This window comes from Eleutherodactylus coqui, chromosome 11 (genome assembly GCF_035609145.1).
Source record: "Eleutherodactylus coqui strain aEleCoq1 chromosome 11, aEleCoq1.hap1, whole genome shotgun sequence".
In the NCBI taxonomy this organism is placed as follows: Eukaryota; Metazoa; Chordata; class Amphibia; order Anura; family Eleutherodactylidae; genus Eleutherodactylus; species Eleutherodactylus coqui.
The window spans coordinates 110,814,696-110,827,939 of record NC_089847.1 but is presented as its reverse complement, the minus strand read 5'-3'; the positions used below and the strand labels follow the sequence as shown (position 1 = coordinate 110,827,939).

General features: G+C 43.8%; 1 protein-coding gene across 1 annotated transcript in view; it reads right to left on the bottom strand.

Moving 5' to 3' along the window:
• Positions 1–13,244, bottom strand: part of ELP4 (elongator acetyltransferase complex subunit 4) — a 291,372-nt gene that overhangs the window by 200,738 nt on the left and 77,390 nt on the right. The window contains exon 5 of the mRNA XM_066583239.1: positions 5,089–5,222. Coding sequence (XP_066439336.1) covers positions 5,089–5,222 — 134 coding nt within the window. The remainder of the gene's footprint in view (positions 1–5,088; positions 5,223–13,244) is intronic.

Sequence of the window (13,244 nt, the reverse complement as noted above, 5' to 3'; positions counted from 1 at the left end):
ACCAAAGAAATGTCCACCAGCAGGTCCGACGACATGATTGCGCATGTGGTTAAGGACAACCACTAATTGACTGTGGAAGAGATTGCCTGCAAAGTTGGCATTTCCGTAGGATCTGTATAAGACGATGCATGACAAGGAAGACAACTGGAAAAGGCTGCACATGTGCTCTTCCATCAAGACGACACTCTTGATCATTAGGTTGCCCTTATTTAGGGGCTTCTTTACGCCAACGACTTTGAGATGGTTCCTCACGCTCCCTACACACCTGACTTTGCAATTTGCTATTTTTGGCTTTTTCTAACATTAGTATTTAAGGCTGAAAAAGACACATGTCCATCTAATTCCGCTTATTGCCCAATAAATGGAAATGAACGAATATTTCCATTTAACCCCTTAGTGACGGAGCTTTTTTCTATTTTCGTTTTTTCCTCCCTCCTTTTAAAAAATCATAAATCCTTTATTTATCCATCGCCGTCGCTGTATGAGGGCTTGTTTTTTGTAGATTGGGTTGTAGTTTTCAATGATACTACTTAATTTACCATATAAGGCACTGAAAAACTTTAAGAAAATTCTAAGTGGACGTTACCCTTACCCCCGTCCCTACCTACACCTAAATCTTCCCTATTCCCCTCAAGTTAGGCCCTGGCCAGGCCGTTAGCACTCTGTTTTTTATAGCAGTCCAACTTCGGGATTGGACCAGCGCACTGAGGAGATTATTCCGAATTTGAATTTCAGCCATGTTTTCTTCTCTCTCTTTCCTCAACCAACTGCTTTTGTTGTGTATTAATGAAACTATGAAGTATTCTAGTCAAAGGTTTATTGCATTATTGTAAAATTTGAAAATTCCAAATAAAAATTACAGTAAAAAAAAAATAAAATTAAAATTTAAGTGGAGAGAAATGGCAAAAAAAACACATTCCACCATCTTTTGGTGCGTCTTGTTTGTCCGGCGCATAAACTGCAACAAAAACGACATGATGACATTATTCTATGAGTCAGTATGATTACTAGGGTACCTTTCAATAGGCTCCCGGCTGCCATGACACCCGCACGGCTCTCCCGATCTCATCGCGGGGGGGAAGGCGTACGGGACACCCAAACATCGTTCTGGGGATTTAAATGCCGCTGTCAGAATTGACAGCGGCGTTTAAAGGGTTAACCGCCCTGATCGCCCACATGGCTTGTCGGGGCTGTTGTCCGAGGGTGTAAGATGTAAGAAACAGCACCTGCGACGTATGGGGGGAGATAGCAGCGTCATCTCCCTCCATACACGTCCTGCAGCTGTATATCATCTGTATACCTACTATACATAACAGACGTCCAGACCTCTGGAACAGTCTTATTATTCAGTATACCGTGCATGGAAAACTTGTGCAAGTCTTATAAAGTTTGGTATGCTGATTCTTTTCTTTCCACATGCCTGGTGAGCAACCTCTCCCATCTAAGGCCAGGCTCACACAAGCGGATTCGAATTGCTAATTCTGCGACCGGCGCCCACGTGGATAATCCACGGGCAATGAAAGGCATATATATTGTGAATTTTACTTTACACTCGCAGATATGAATTGCGTATTTCGCGAGCAGAAGAAAAATCGCAGCATGCTCTGTTTTATTGTGGATTCTGCGCGGATGGCCTCCATTGATGTGAATGGAGGCGTCCGACCCGCAGCCCATGTGCAATTAAATTGCATATGGGCCGCAGGTACTCGCGTCACGGCGAAGCGACGGTGTGGGAAATTCAAAACAAACAAAAAAAAACTGTATTGCGCATGACCGCCTGTGAGCCTTCACGGTCATCCACAGTTAGGGGCCTCATGTGCGGCAGAGTGCTAAGGCAGCAGTATGCAAACCTAAGCTCTTATTCACAACCTGAAGGTTGCGAGTTCAATCCCCACATGGTTCAGGTAGTTGGCTCAAGGTTGACTCAGCCTTCCATCCCCCCAAGGTCAGTAAAATGAGAACCCAGCTTGGTGGGGGGGTAATAAATAAATTACCTAAAAGCGCTACGGAATAAGTTGGCGCTATACAAACAAAAAGTCCCTTTCATCCGCAGTACAGTTAAGTGGAAAACGCAGGATCACCCCCCCCCCCCCCCCAGAATCTGGCCTAGAATAATCGTTTGTGTTCGCATATCGTTCAGTCGCGGTTTACTCTGCGGTACTGTACCATTGAATGGGAATGACTAATTGATCGTTGTTCACATGCAACGATGTTGATTATTTTTTCCCATGCACCTTTTCCAGTTTTGCCGTTCTTCCACCATTGGTTTTTCAGCGGGCAAAACGGACCCCTTAAGAAGCTTTCGAATCGGCCGCGCAATTATGGCATCGACCTTGAGAAAAATGTGTAAGTCAAGAGAAAAATTATGTTGAGAAGTGACCGTACATTCAAGCTTTCGGGGGCGAGTAGTTTTTTTCGAAAGGAATTAGGAGACCGTAGAAGTGATTGCCCCTCGTATTCAGTCCGGACTATACAGCAGGGAATGAGCCTTCCATTGAGATAAAAACCTAGCAGGATTTTTCCAGATACAAATTACAAAAAAAAAACGTGAAAGTGAGCGATCAGGAGGTTTCTGGGCTATGAACGAGGTTTATCTGTAAGTGCAGCTAACAGGCTTAATGTTATTTACTGTAAAAATAAAACCCTTCAAGCCCTTCTCCATCTCCCCAGGGTGTACAGATTGCTTTATTTGCTGACCAGAGAAGGTCTAACAGAATGGATGATCGGAATCGCTGCGACCTTTGTCCGCGTCCTCCGCTGCCTGTAGTGTTGCCAAACAGCTCTTTCCATGCTGTTTGCATTAAGGAGAAAAGGCAAATACTTAGCACTAACCTTGTTTGCTTTAGTTGGCAGCAAAACTTAGGAAATTGCCCCCGCACCTCTGAACACACATACATAAAGGACCTACGGATGCTCATCGACTCCGCTCTCACTTTTTGACTGCTCTTCTGGCCATCAACATTTTTGAAAAGTACAAAAGCTCTATGTCTACAAATCTATATCATTATCTACATTTTCAAAAAGTTTTACCCCAATTGTATGTTACTTACATAATTGTTTTACATATATACACACACACACCGAATGGCCACTTTATTACAGGCACCAGTCCTTTTAAGATTGGCCGTTCTCTTGATGGAAATTAGACCAGTGACCCCGGAGTGGAGTATAAAATCACGTAAAGTTCCAGTGTGAATCCACATGAGAATAGGAAGATCCAACAATCTGAGGGACTTCCTGATGAAGCCCAGCCATCGTTGCTAGACCAGAAGGGACAGGATTTCATGGACTTGTTGTGTTGTGTTGTGCAATGGTGTGTAGAGTATAGCAAGAATGGTGTGATCTTGGAAATATATCCATCCTGTGGATAAAACCGACTCGTCGACAAAAGGGGTCAGAGGAGGATGTTAAGAATTGTTCTGACATACTACTTGATGGAAGTCTCTAATAACAGAACCATTTAGTGTATGTACAATTATTACTTCAAATGATGTTAAATGCAAAGGGGTTGAAAAATAAGCCCTCCCCCAAAAATAAGCTCTAGCTACACTATATGAGAAAAAACAAACAAACAAACCTCACCTAGCAGGCGCCGTTCAGGTCCCTCTTGCTGGCCTGCGATCTTCCAACAGCCTTCAGTGTAGTCCTCAGTACTGAGATAGCATTCTCTTCCTGGTAATGGGGCTTGAATACCCCGCCTCCAGCAAGAGATTGCTGTGATTGGTTTTGGAGCACCACGGCTCAGCCAATCAGAGCCGACACTCAATGAACCAATCCCAGCCATTCATTGAATGACATCATTGAATGGCGGTGATTGGTTTATTAAGCGCTGGCTCTGATTGACTAAGGCTGCGTTCCTGAACCAATCACAGCAATCTCTTGCTGGAGGTGGGGTATTCAAGCCCCATTACCAGGAAGAGAATGCTCTCTCAGCGCTGAGAACTACACAGAAGACTGCCGGAGCACCGCAGCCCAGCGAGAGAGACCTGAATGGTGCCTGCTAGGTGAATATTTAGACACCCCCTGAAAATAAGACACTGTTCCTCTTTTGGGGCAAAAATTAATATAAGACGGTATTTTCAGTGAAACTGGATAGTTGTATCGACAAATTTTTTGTCATCCCGGGCCATTCTGACCAGACTGTTAGGAGGCGTTGGGACCAGTGGATGTGTGAGGGCACACAAGGTGACCGGGCTCAGGACGTCCCTACAGACTACCAGTAGAGAGGAGCGTCTGACCAGACTGTTAGGAGGCGTTGGGACCAGTGGATGTGTGAGGGCACACAAGGTGACCGGGCTCAGGACGCCCCCTAGAGACCACCAGTAGAGAGGATCGTCTGACCAGACTGTTAGGAGGTATTGGGACCAGTGGATGTGTGAGGGCACACATACAAGGCGACTGGGCTCAGGACATCCTTGACAAACCAACAGTAAAGAGGATTGTCTGATCCTCTGAAAAGCACGAGCAGCTCCAACTGTTTAATTCTCCGCCATCCAGAGACAGGTGGCGCCATCGTTACAGGCCCCTGGGTCTATCGGAACCATTTCTAGTCGCCTGACTAAAGGACATTTGGTCTCACAATGTTTATTACTTGTTCTGCCTTTGACACTAACCGTCGCCTCTATTTGCAGTGGTTTCCTGAACGACGATACTGGACGCTACGGAGTGGAACCAGATTGTTTTCAGCGACAAATCCAGGTTCAGTTTGGGCACCATCGATGGTCATGTTTGTGTCTGGAGACCAAGGAGTGAGCGCCTGCCTTTGCTGTGGAGCGGCACACTGCCCCCACTGCTGGTGTGGTGGTCTGGGGGGTCATCACATACGACAGTTGGTCACCTTTAGTAGTGGTATGAGGGACAATGACAGCTCAGCGATGTGTTCCTCTCATGGCGGCTTCCAGCAGGATAATGCTCAGCCGCACACACAAGGGGGTCACAGGAATGTCTCCACAACATTGTCACACTTCCGTGGCCTGATTTATCTCCAATGTAGGGAATCATCTGGGATGCCAACTTTGACAGCGTACGAGATTTCACAATCAAGAGACTCAATTACAGCAAACGTGAACACATTTATGAAATACTTACTCATATGTTCCACCCAGAGGTATAATATGGGGAAGGTAGTAGCTGTGTGTCTTGGCAGATTGCAGCATATCTGGAGACATCGTTTTTGATATGTCGTAATAATGACCGAATCTCGCAGAGGGCAAAGAAACAGACTGTTGGAGAGATGAAGGGGAAAAAAGCCGTTATTCGTTAGGTTCTGCTCCTCCACGTCTCCTCGCTCATTTTCATGAGATTAAAAATAAGAGTTCTACTTGCATGCACTAGATTAATGGGAAGAAGTTATGGCTTCGATGACTATTGGCCACATCTTACAAGTGTCCTTCATGAAGATTCAAGTACGAGTTGTTGCCATATTTATAGACTGATAGACTTGGGCGGCACATCCACAATTTATACATTGACCTGCTGCAGGTAAGCAAAGTTTATTCAAAAAAATTAACATGAGGTTTTTAGTACACATTTTATCAAATAGTATAGACCCACTTGATGGTGGCATTTTACACAACTTCCTACATACACTTCAGCTGGTATTTCTCTCCATTCATCCTGCAAACATTTTTCTGTTTCTCTCAAAGAAGATGCATTGGTCCGTCTACAATGGATTGTCATCATAGGACAGTTGGGTAATGGAAGAACATGCTACGGAGTGACAAATCATGGTACTCCACCTTCAAATCATATGGGCGTACCTAGGTGTGGAAGCTGCCTGGAGAACACCTTCTGCCTCAGTGTGTTGTGCCAACAGTTAGGTACACCCAAGGTACCGTTATGCTCTGGGCATGTGGTATGGTCTTGGTTCATTGGCTAGACCATGAACACATAGGTGTACTTTGACATTCTAGGCAATAATGTGTCAATACTCTGGAAAGAGTCAGCAATAGCTCCAACAAGACAACGCACCTTGTCACAAATCCAACGTTGTTTTATGTTGGTTTGAGGATATGGAGGCTCCATGATTGTACTAGCTGTACATTGGGTCAACCTGAACTCTACTTAACATCTCTGGGATGACCTGGATCATTGGGTCAGGAAATATGAACAGTGCTCATCTTCTTTAAGAGAACTCACAAGATGTTTGCAGGACGAATGGAGGGAAATACCAGCTGACGTGTATCAGACATTAGAAAGTACGCAACGGAGAGTATCCGATGCCGTTAGGGCCAAAGGAGGCCAACAAAGTACTAACATATGGAAATAAATACTACTTTGATTCTTGCTCAGGTGTCCAATTACTTTTGGTAGGACAGTGTAGATCAGATGGGACGCATTTAGAGATGAGCGAGTATTCTCGCCAAGGCACATTACTCTAGCGAGTAGTGCCTTAGCCGAGTATCTCCCCGCTCGTCTCTAAAGATTCGGGGGCCGGCACGGGTGACAGGTGAGTTGCGGCGGGGAGCGGGGGGGAGAGAGAGATCTCCCCTCCGTTCCTTCCCGCTCTCCCCGCCCCCCGAATCTTTAGGGACGAGCGGGGAGAAGCGGAGGGGAGATCTCTCTCTCCCTCTCTCGCCCCCGCTCCCCGCCGCAACTCACCTGTCACCCGCGCCGACCCCCGAATCTTTAGAGACGAGCGGGGAGATACTTGGCTAAGGCACTACTCACTCGAGTAATGTGCCTTAGCGAGTATACTCGCTCATCTCTAGTCGCATTACTTTCTCCTGTGTAGATGTGAGCAGAAAATTGTCTTTTCTGTGAGGTCAAGGTAGGACATTCTTAATTTTTTACCACGCCTAGTCTGAATAGTAAACTGGGCCATTTTTTTCATCTCTAACACCGAATACTCGTTAGATCCCAACATACTACAGCAATATGGTTTTACAAAGATAAAAAAAAACAGTTTAGCGAAACAACAAAATGCTGACAAAAACAGCAAAACTCTTAATGGAAATTTTTGTTAAAAACCCTCTTTTTTTTTTTTAAACTCCTTTAAAGACTTTGTATTAACACCTCGAAATTTCAAAGTAAGACGTCTCTATAAAACTCTACTTAACAAATATAAAACCAATTAAAAAAGGGTCTGTTTCTGGTCTATAATCTATCTTTTATCCGGATTAGCGATCAGAATGTTTTCACTATATAGTCTGGAGGAGCTCATCTTTTTATTGTGGAGCCCTGGCACCTCTTTATGTCGAAGAAACATAGGCCCTGACTAAGTGAACTTTCATCTGATGTCTTCATTGACGAGAACTCCGGGGTTGCTTATTTTAGATGCTAATCCCTCAGCGAGGCTCAAGAGAAGTTAGTGAAGACACTGAAAAAAAAAAGTCGAAACAAGTATTTTTTTTTTCCTCCCCTACTTGTGGATCCTCTTTGGGAATCCTGGGGCACATAGCTGAGTTTAATCCATGCTGCTCCGTGGATTAAGGTAGGTGATAACCTCTTTTGATTGAAGAGAAAAACCATAGTGCTTACAAACTGGGTGGAGACGGATTTAGCCAGAATGTAACACCATGCAATAAAAGACTGGCCTACGTCAGAAGCTTCTGAATAGCCCTTCAATATACTCAATTCCCAGGCCTGGCGGGGAAGCTTGCAAAGACCTACCTGACTCAAATAAGCATGAGTAATCTGTCTTAGCAGAATCATAGTGCAAAAGAGAAAGACACGGAGTCTGTGCGACTTACCCGGGTCAGCTCTGTCCCTCTCTACATTCCTGCGAGCCAATCTGCAGAAAGGCATCAAATTGGCAGCGGCACAAAATACCTTTCAAAATACAGCTGCTGGGTTTCAATGCAGATTTAGGCAGGGGTTATCTTCTACTGCTTAAAGCCCTTTTTTGCCATCAGATAAGATTTATCATATCCGAATGGTATTCAAAGCCATACGTCGTAAAAGTTTGGCAGAAAAAGAAGTTTGGAGGAAGTTAAACCCCATGCGGATAGTCTGTCTGGAAACATATTTAGCAAAAGGCTTAGCTGTTTTACCGGTTGTATGAGAACATGAAAAATTACCACGAGGAACAAAGGCGGCCATTTTGAAGAATGATTAGAAGTCTTGGATATGGTCTTGAGATTAGACTATAGTCATTACATTATAGCGGTTTGGTAGGATTCTTTGTAATGAACCATGGTTTAAGGGGCTTTGATACTCTTAAAAAAAAAACAAAAAAAAAACATAAAAGGTCCAAATAGGTTTCAAGGTCCCGATTCGGCAGGAAATCTGTTAGATGGTCAATATACATAGACAGAATATTATTCCGTGCCTATCGTGGCGTGAAATAAATAATATTCTCTACTCTCCTGCAGTTGGAAAACTCAGGATTAGGGATGAGCGAGTATACTCGCTAAGGCACATTACTCGAGCGAGTAGTGCCTTAGCCGAGTATCTCCCCACTCGTCTCTAAAGATTCGGGGGCCGGCGGTGAGTGGGGGGGGGGGGGGGGGGGGGGGGGGGAGAGAGAGATCTCCCCTCCATTCCTCCCCACTCTCCCCCACCGCTCCCCGAATCTTTAGAGACGAGTGGGGAGATACTCGGCTAAGGCACTACTCGCTCGAGTAATGTGCCTTAGCGAGTATACTCGCTCATCTCTACTCAGGATCCAAGTTTTGAACAAGATTAACCTACCACCCCCACTTAAGCGCTACCAATCCCATAAGTGACTGCTGCGGCCACACGCCATTTATCGCTCATGTAACCAGACAGCCAATCATGACCAATGAAGCCTGTGATTGGCCGAACCTTCACATGAGCTTTGAATGACAAGAACCGTGGCACTGGACTGGATGGGGGCTATTTAAAAAGAGAGAAGATGTTTTGTCAACTTCATCCGCTCCCGGTATTTTAATTTTTTTTTTAACCTCGTAAAACCCCTTTAAGGCTGGTTCCCCCAGTAGAAATAACCTTATTCGGTTCACATAGTGGAATTTGTCACGAATTGACATCACATTTTCTTTGATGGAAATGCTGAACATAAATCAAAACCGCTGATGTGAGCGAGCCCTAACGTATATCCAACTCTAACCCTGACTTCCCACTATAGGATGAACATTTACGTCCTGCAGCGTCGGGGTATGTATGAAGGGACATGGCACGGCGATCTCCCTTCGTACAACGCGGGCTCCGGCTGTTTCTTACGGCCAACAACCAGCAACAACAGCTGGCGGAATTTCATTTTTTAATTTTTAATTTTTATTTTACCCCTCTGAGAAATTTGTAAAGGTTTCTCAGTACATTATATGGTACATTAAATAGCACTACTGAAAAATACAGCCTGTCCCGCAAAAAACAACAAGCCCTCATACAGCGACGTCAATAGATAAAGGAGTTATGTTTTTTTTTTAAAAGCCGGGAGGAAAAAACGAACATTGAAAAAAAAAGGGACATGTGCTTAGGGGGTTAAGGCTGGTGTCATGTGTGTGGAAGAGCATTTACACATGCATTTGTGCCACATATTAGCGGAATGGGCGAAGTGTATTTGCGTGCACATGTACATGTCTTACTGCACTATTTGTACGGGTAAATACAAAAAATACACGCGAGCATGCTCCCATTTACTGAAACAGGCAATTAAAGGGGGTTTCCAGAGAGAATACTATTGGTGACCTATCCTCAGGATAGGTCATCGATAGTTAATCGGCTGGGGTCTGTCGCTCGGGACCCCGACCGATCAGCTTATTGTGCACCCGTTGATGGCGCTGTAAATACACAGGGGTGTATGCGGAAGCCTCTGCTCCCACCTCTGTGAATTGGCCAAAGCCTGTAACTGCAGGCACGGCTTGCGATGATTTCGATATATATGCACACATACACACACACACACATATACATATATATATATATATATATATATATATATATATATATGCACACACACACACACACATATACACACATATACATATACACATATAGACACACACACATATACATACACACACATATATATATATATATATATTACACACATACACATATAGACACACACACATATACATACACACACATATATATATATATATATATTACACACATACACATATACACACACACACATATATATATATATATATATATATATATTACACACACACACATATTATATATTACACACATATACATATACACACATACACACACACTGTGCTCCATTGCTCTAAAACAATGTAACAATTTTATGATTAAGTTACAAAAAAATAAACATTTTGCGTGTTGGGCGACTGACATTTTATTTTGTAGAACAGCAAATAGTCAATAGCAGATGGTTATGTCATGCAATCAAAGCTTATAACATCCAAAACATCCACAAATACCGTGTTTCCCCGAAAATAAGACAGTGTCTTATATTAATTTTTGTTCAAAAAGGTTTAACTTTTTTACATGTATAACTGCCTGGACACTATTTAAATTGACTTTTTTTAAATTAACTGTTAGCAGGGCTTAATTTTGGAGTAGGGCTTATATTTCAAGCATCCTCAAAAAGCCTGAAAAATCATTTTGCATCCTCAAAAATTCTGGAAAATCATGCTATGTCTTATTTTCAGGGTATGTCTTATTTTCAGGGAAACAGGGTAGTACATCGGCACTACAAGTAAATCCCAAATGGGAGAGCAGACTTCTCGCAACTAAACTGCACGCTTTGTCAATGGATCTGGACAGAAGGATCCATATAGCCGCAGTCACTGTATCCGAGTTGCAGAGCCGCAGCAGAGGTACTGTATTAAAGGATATTCACACAAGGGGCATCGAATCAGGTCCTTTATTCTGAGCGCCGGCTCACCTTGCATCTCAACGTTTCAACCGTATCCACGGTCTCTTTTTAAGCCTATATGCTTCACCGGTTGAAACGTTGCGATGCGAGGTGAGCCGGCGCTCAGAATAAAGGACCTGATTTGATGGCCCTTGTGTGAATATCCTTTAGTACAGTACCTCTGCTGCTGCTCTGCAACTCTGATACAGTCAAAGTTTATAACATACTATATAAGTAAATAGGATCGAGAAAGGGATTCGTTAATAAAAGTTTTATTGCGATGCACACAAAACTTTTATATATTAAAGCACATTTTTAAGCATTTACATACCGGTAAGTATAAAATAAAAAAAAAATACTGCTTACTAGAGATGAGCGAGCGTACTCGGATAAGCACTACTCGCTCGAGTAATTGGCTTTATCCGAGTATCGCTGTGCTCGTCCCTGAAGATTCGGGTGCCGCTGCGGCTGACAGGTGAGTCGCAGCGGGGAGCAGGGGAGAGCGGGCGGGAGAGAGGGAGAGAAAGATCTCCCCTCCGTTCCTCCCCGCTCTCCCCTGCAGCTCCCCGCTCCGTGCCGGCACCCGAATCTTCAGGGACGAGCACAGCGATACTCGGATAAAGCCAATTACTCGAGCGAGTAGTGCTTTTCCGAGTACGTTCGCTCATCTCTACAGTGCTTACTCAAAATGATAATTCCCTGCAGTCAACAGCGGACCCCTCTGTGTTTTGTACTTTTATGTATGTGAAAAAAATAAATAAAAGCATAAAATAAAAAAATAAAAAAACACATACAAGAAAACAAAAAAAAAACAGATCCATTTCTCAGCTCAGAAAACGTAACAGAGATGGAAAATTATGAGTTGAAGGCAACAGTCGATGTGAATGTCGTCTTGAAGGGATATTCCGGTTCTGTAGCAAATTTTCAAAAAGTCCACGTATGAAAGGTCTTTGCGCAATGATCATGCACAGCTGTATAACTCGCACAGCCAATACCTTCTTATCCCGTCCTACATCTCTGATGATTCCCCACATGGCTATTTTCCATGATGGTTGCCGTATCCCTGCTGACATGCGGCTTAAAGCTACATTTCTTACAATATCCTGCTCTGTCCCTCCTTCCTAAGCCCTGCTCTGTTATTGGTCACAAGAGCTGCGTACAAAAAAAAAGCTGTCCTTGGTTGTTATTACTGAGCAAGCCCGGCCTGTAATGCTGGACGTATCCATGGCAACCTGTGAATAAACACTTCTTAAATGCCATAGGAAAAAATGGTTTCTAGAGCTACAGACACAAAATCCAAAGCCAACCCATAATGCAAACTTTATTAACATAGGACTAGCATTCATATGACAGCAACTTTTCATAACGGGAATACCCCTTTAACATTTTACTAATATTATCTGCGTAATAAGAATCACAAGACGGATGCCCAAAATTATCCAATGTAAAAATAAGAAAAAAACCATTCCGGGCCCTGTGGGTAAAAATGTTCTGTTAGATGAAGTCATTCTTCGAAGACTCTTACTTTTGCATCTGCATAACAAGATGCTTCGTAGGTGTCTCAACATGAGGAAGAAAAAAAAAACCGGCCAATAACCAAAAAGGGAGCATTTTAGGTAACCCCCCCCCCCCCCCCCACTGTCTTGTAACGATGGGCTGATGGGCTTCACCTTAATAAAATGAGATTATGCGAGGAGCCTGAAGGCTGTTTGAGTTGGCATGTCACCGTGCGTAAAGCATTTGGTAATACAAAGTCATCCCAAGTCTGTACAAATCCACCAAACATGCCAAACCCTGTCCTGATCCACCCTACTTCTGGGCAATCATCTTCGTTTGCGGTTCGAAGCTCCACATGTTCAACGAGAGAATCAGGAGTAGAGGAAAGAAAGCCGGCAGTGAGGACTTTGGTGGAGCGCCAGGTATCCTGAAGTGAAGCGTAGATACATTGTTCGCTGGAAAGCAATTGTCCAACGATGCAGGATGATGTGAAGATCAGGACAGGTAGGAAGGTATCGAAGACGACGAGCCCACCAGCTCTCGCCTTCTTGTCTGCAGCATCCATGTCTCCGTACGGCTAGATAAATAGCAGACCGGCTAGCCTAAGGATATATATAACACTAACTGTTGGAGAAGAAGTGACCACTCTGCTTGCTTCTTGCAGGCTGACTTCCCAGCGATTAGCTTCTAGTGACAGTGAAGCTGATACAATCTCAAGTGCTTACTTTACTTATTACGCACTTGGTTAAGCAAGTCAACAGCGTGCTTCAATACTTTCACTAGAGGGATTTAATAAGTACTGCTCAGTCAACCTTTCAGGCTCTCAATGGAGAGCTACGTTTGAGATACGCCTAACATAAACACTCATGTTGGGTGACTGCGTCTTCCCCTCGCCGTCCTGACAGGGGCTGCGGCGTGCCACAAACAGGTTTTTTTTTTAAAGAACTGACAGGAGGAAATAAGAAAGATTCCGCAGACTCCGAAACTGAAGGTG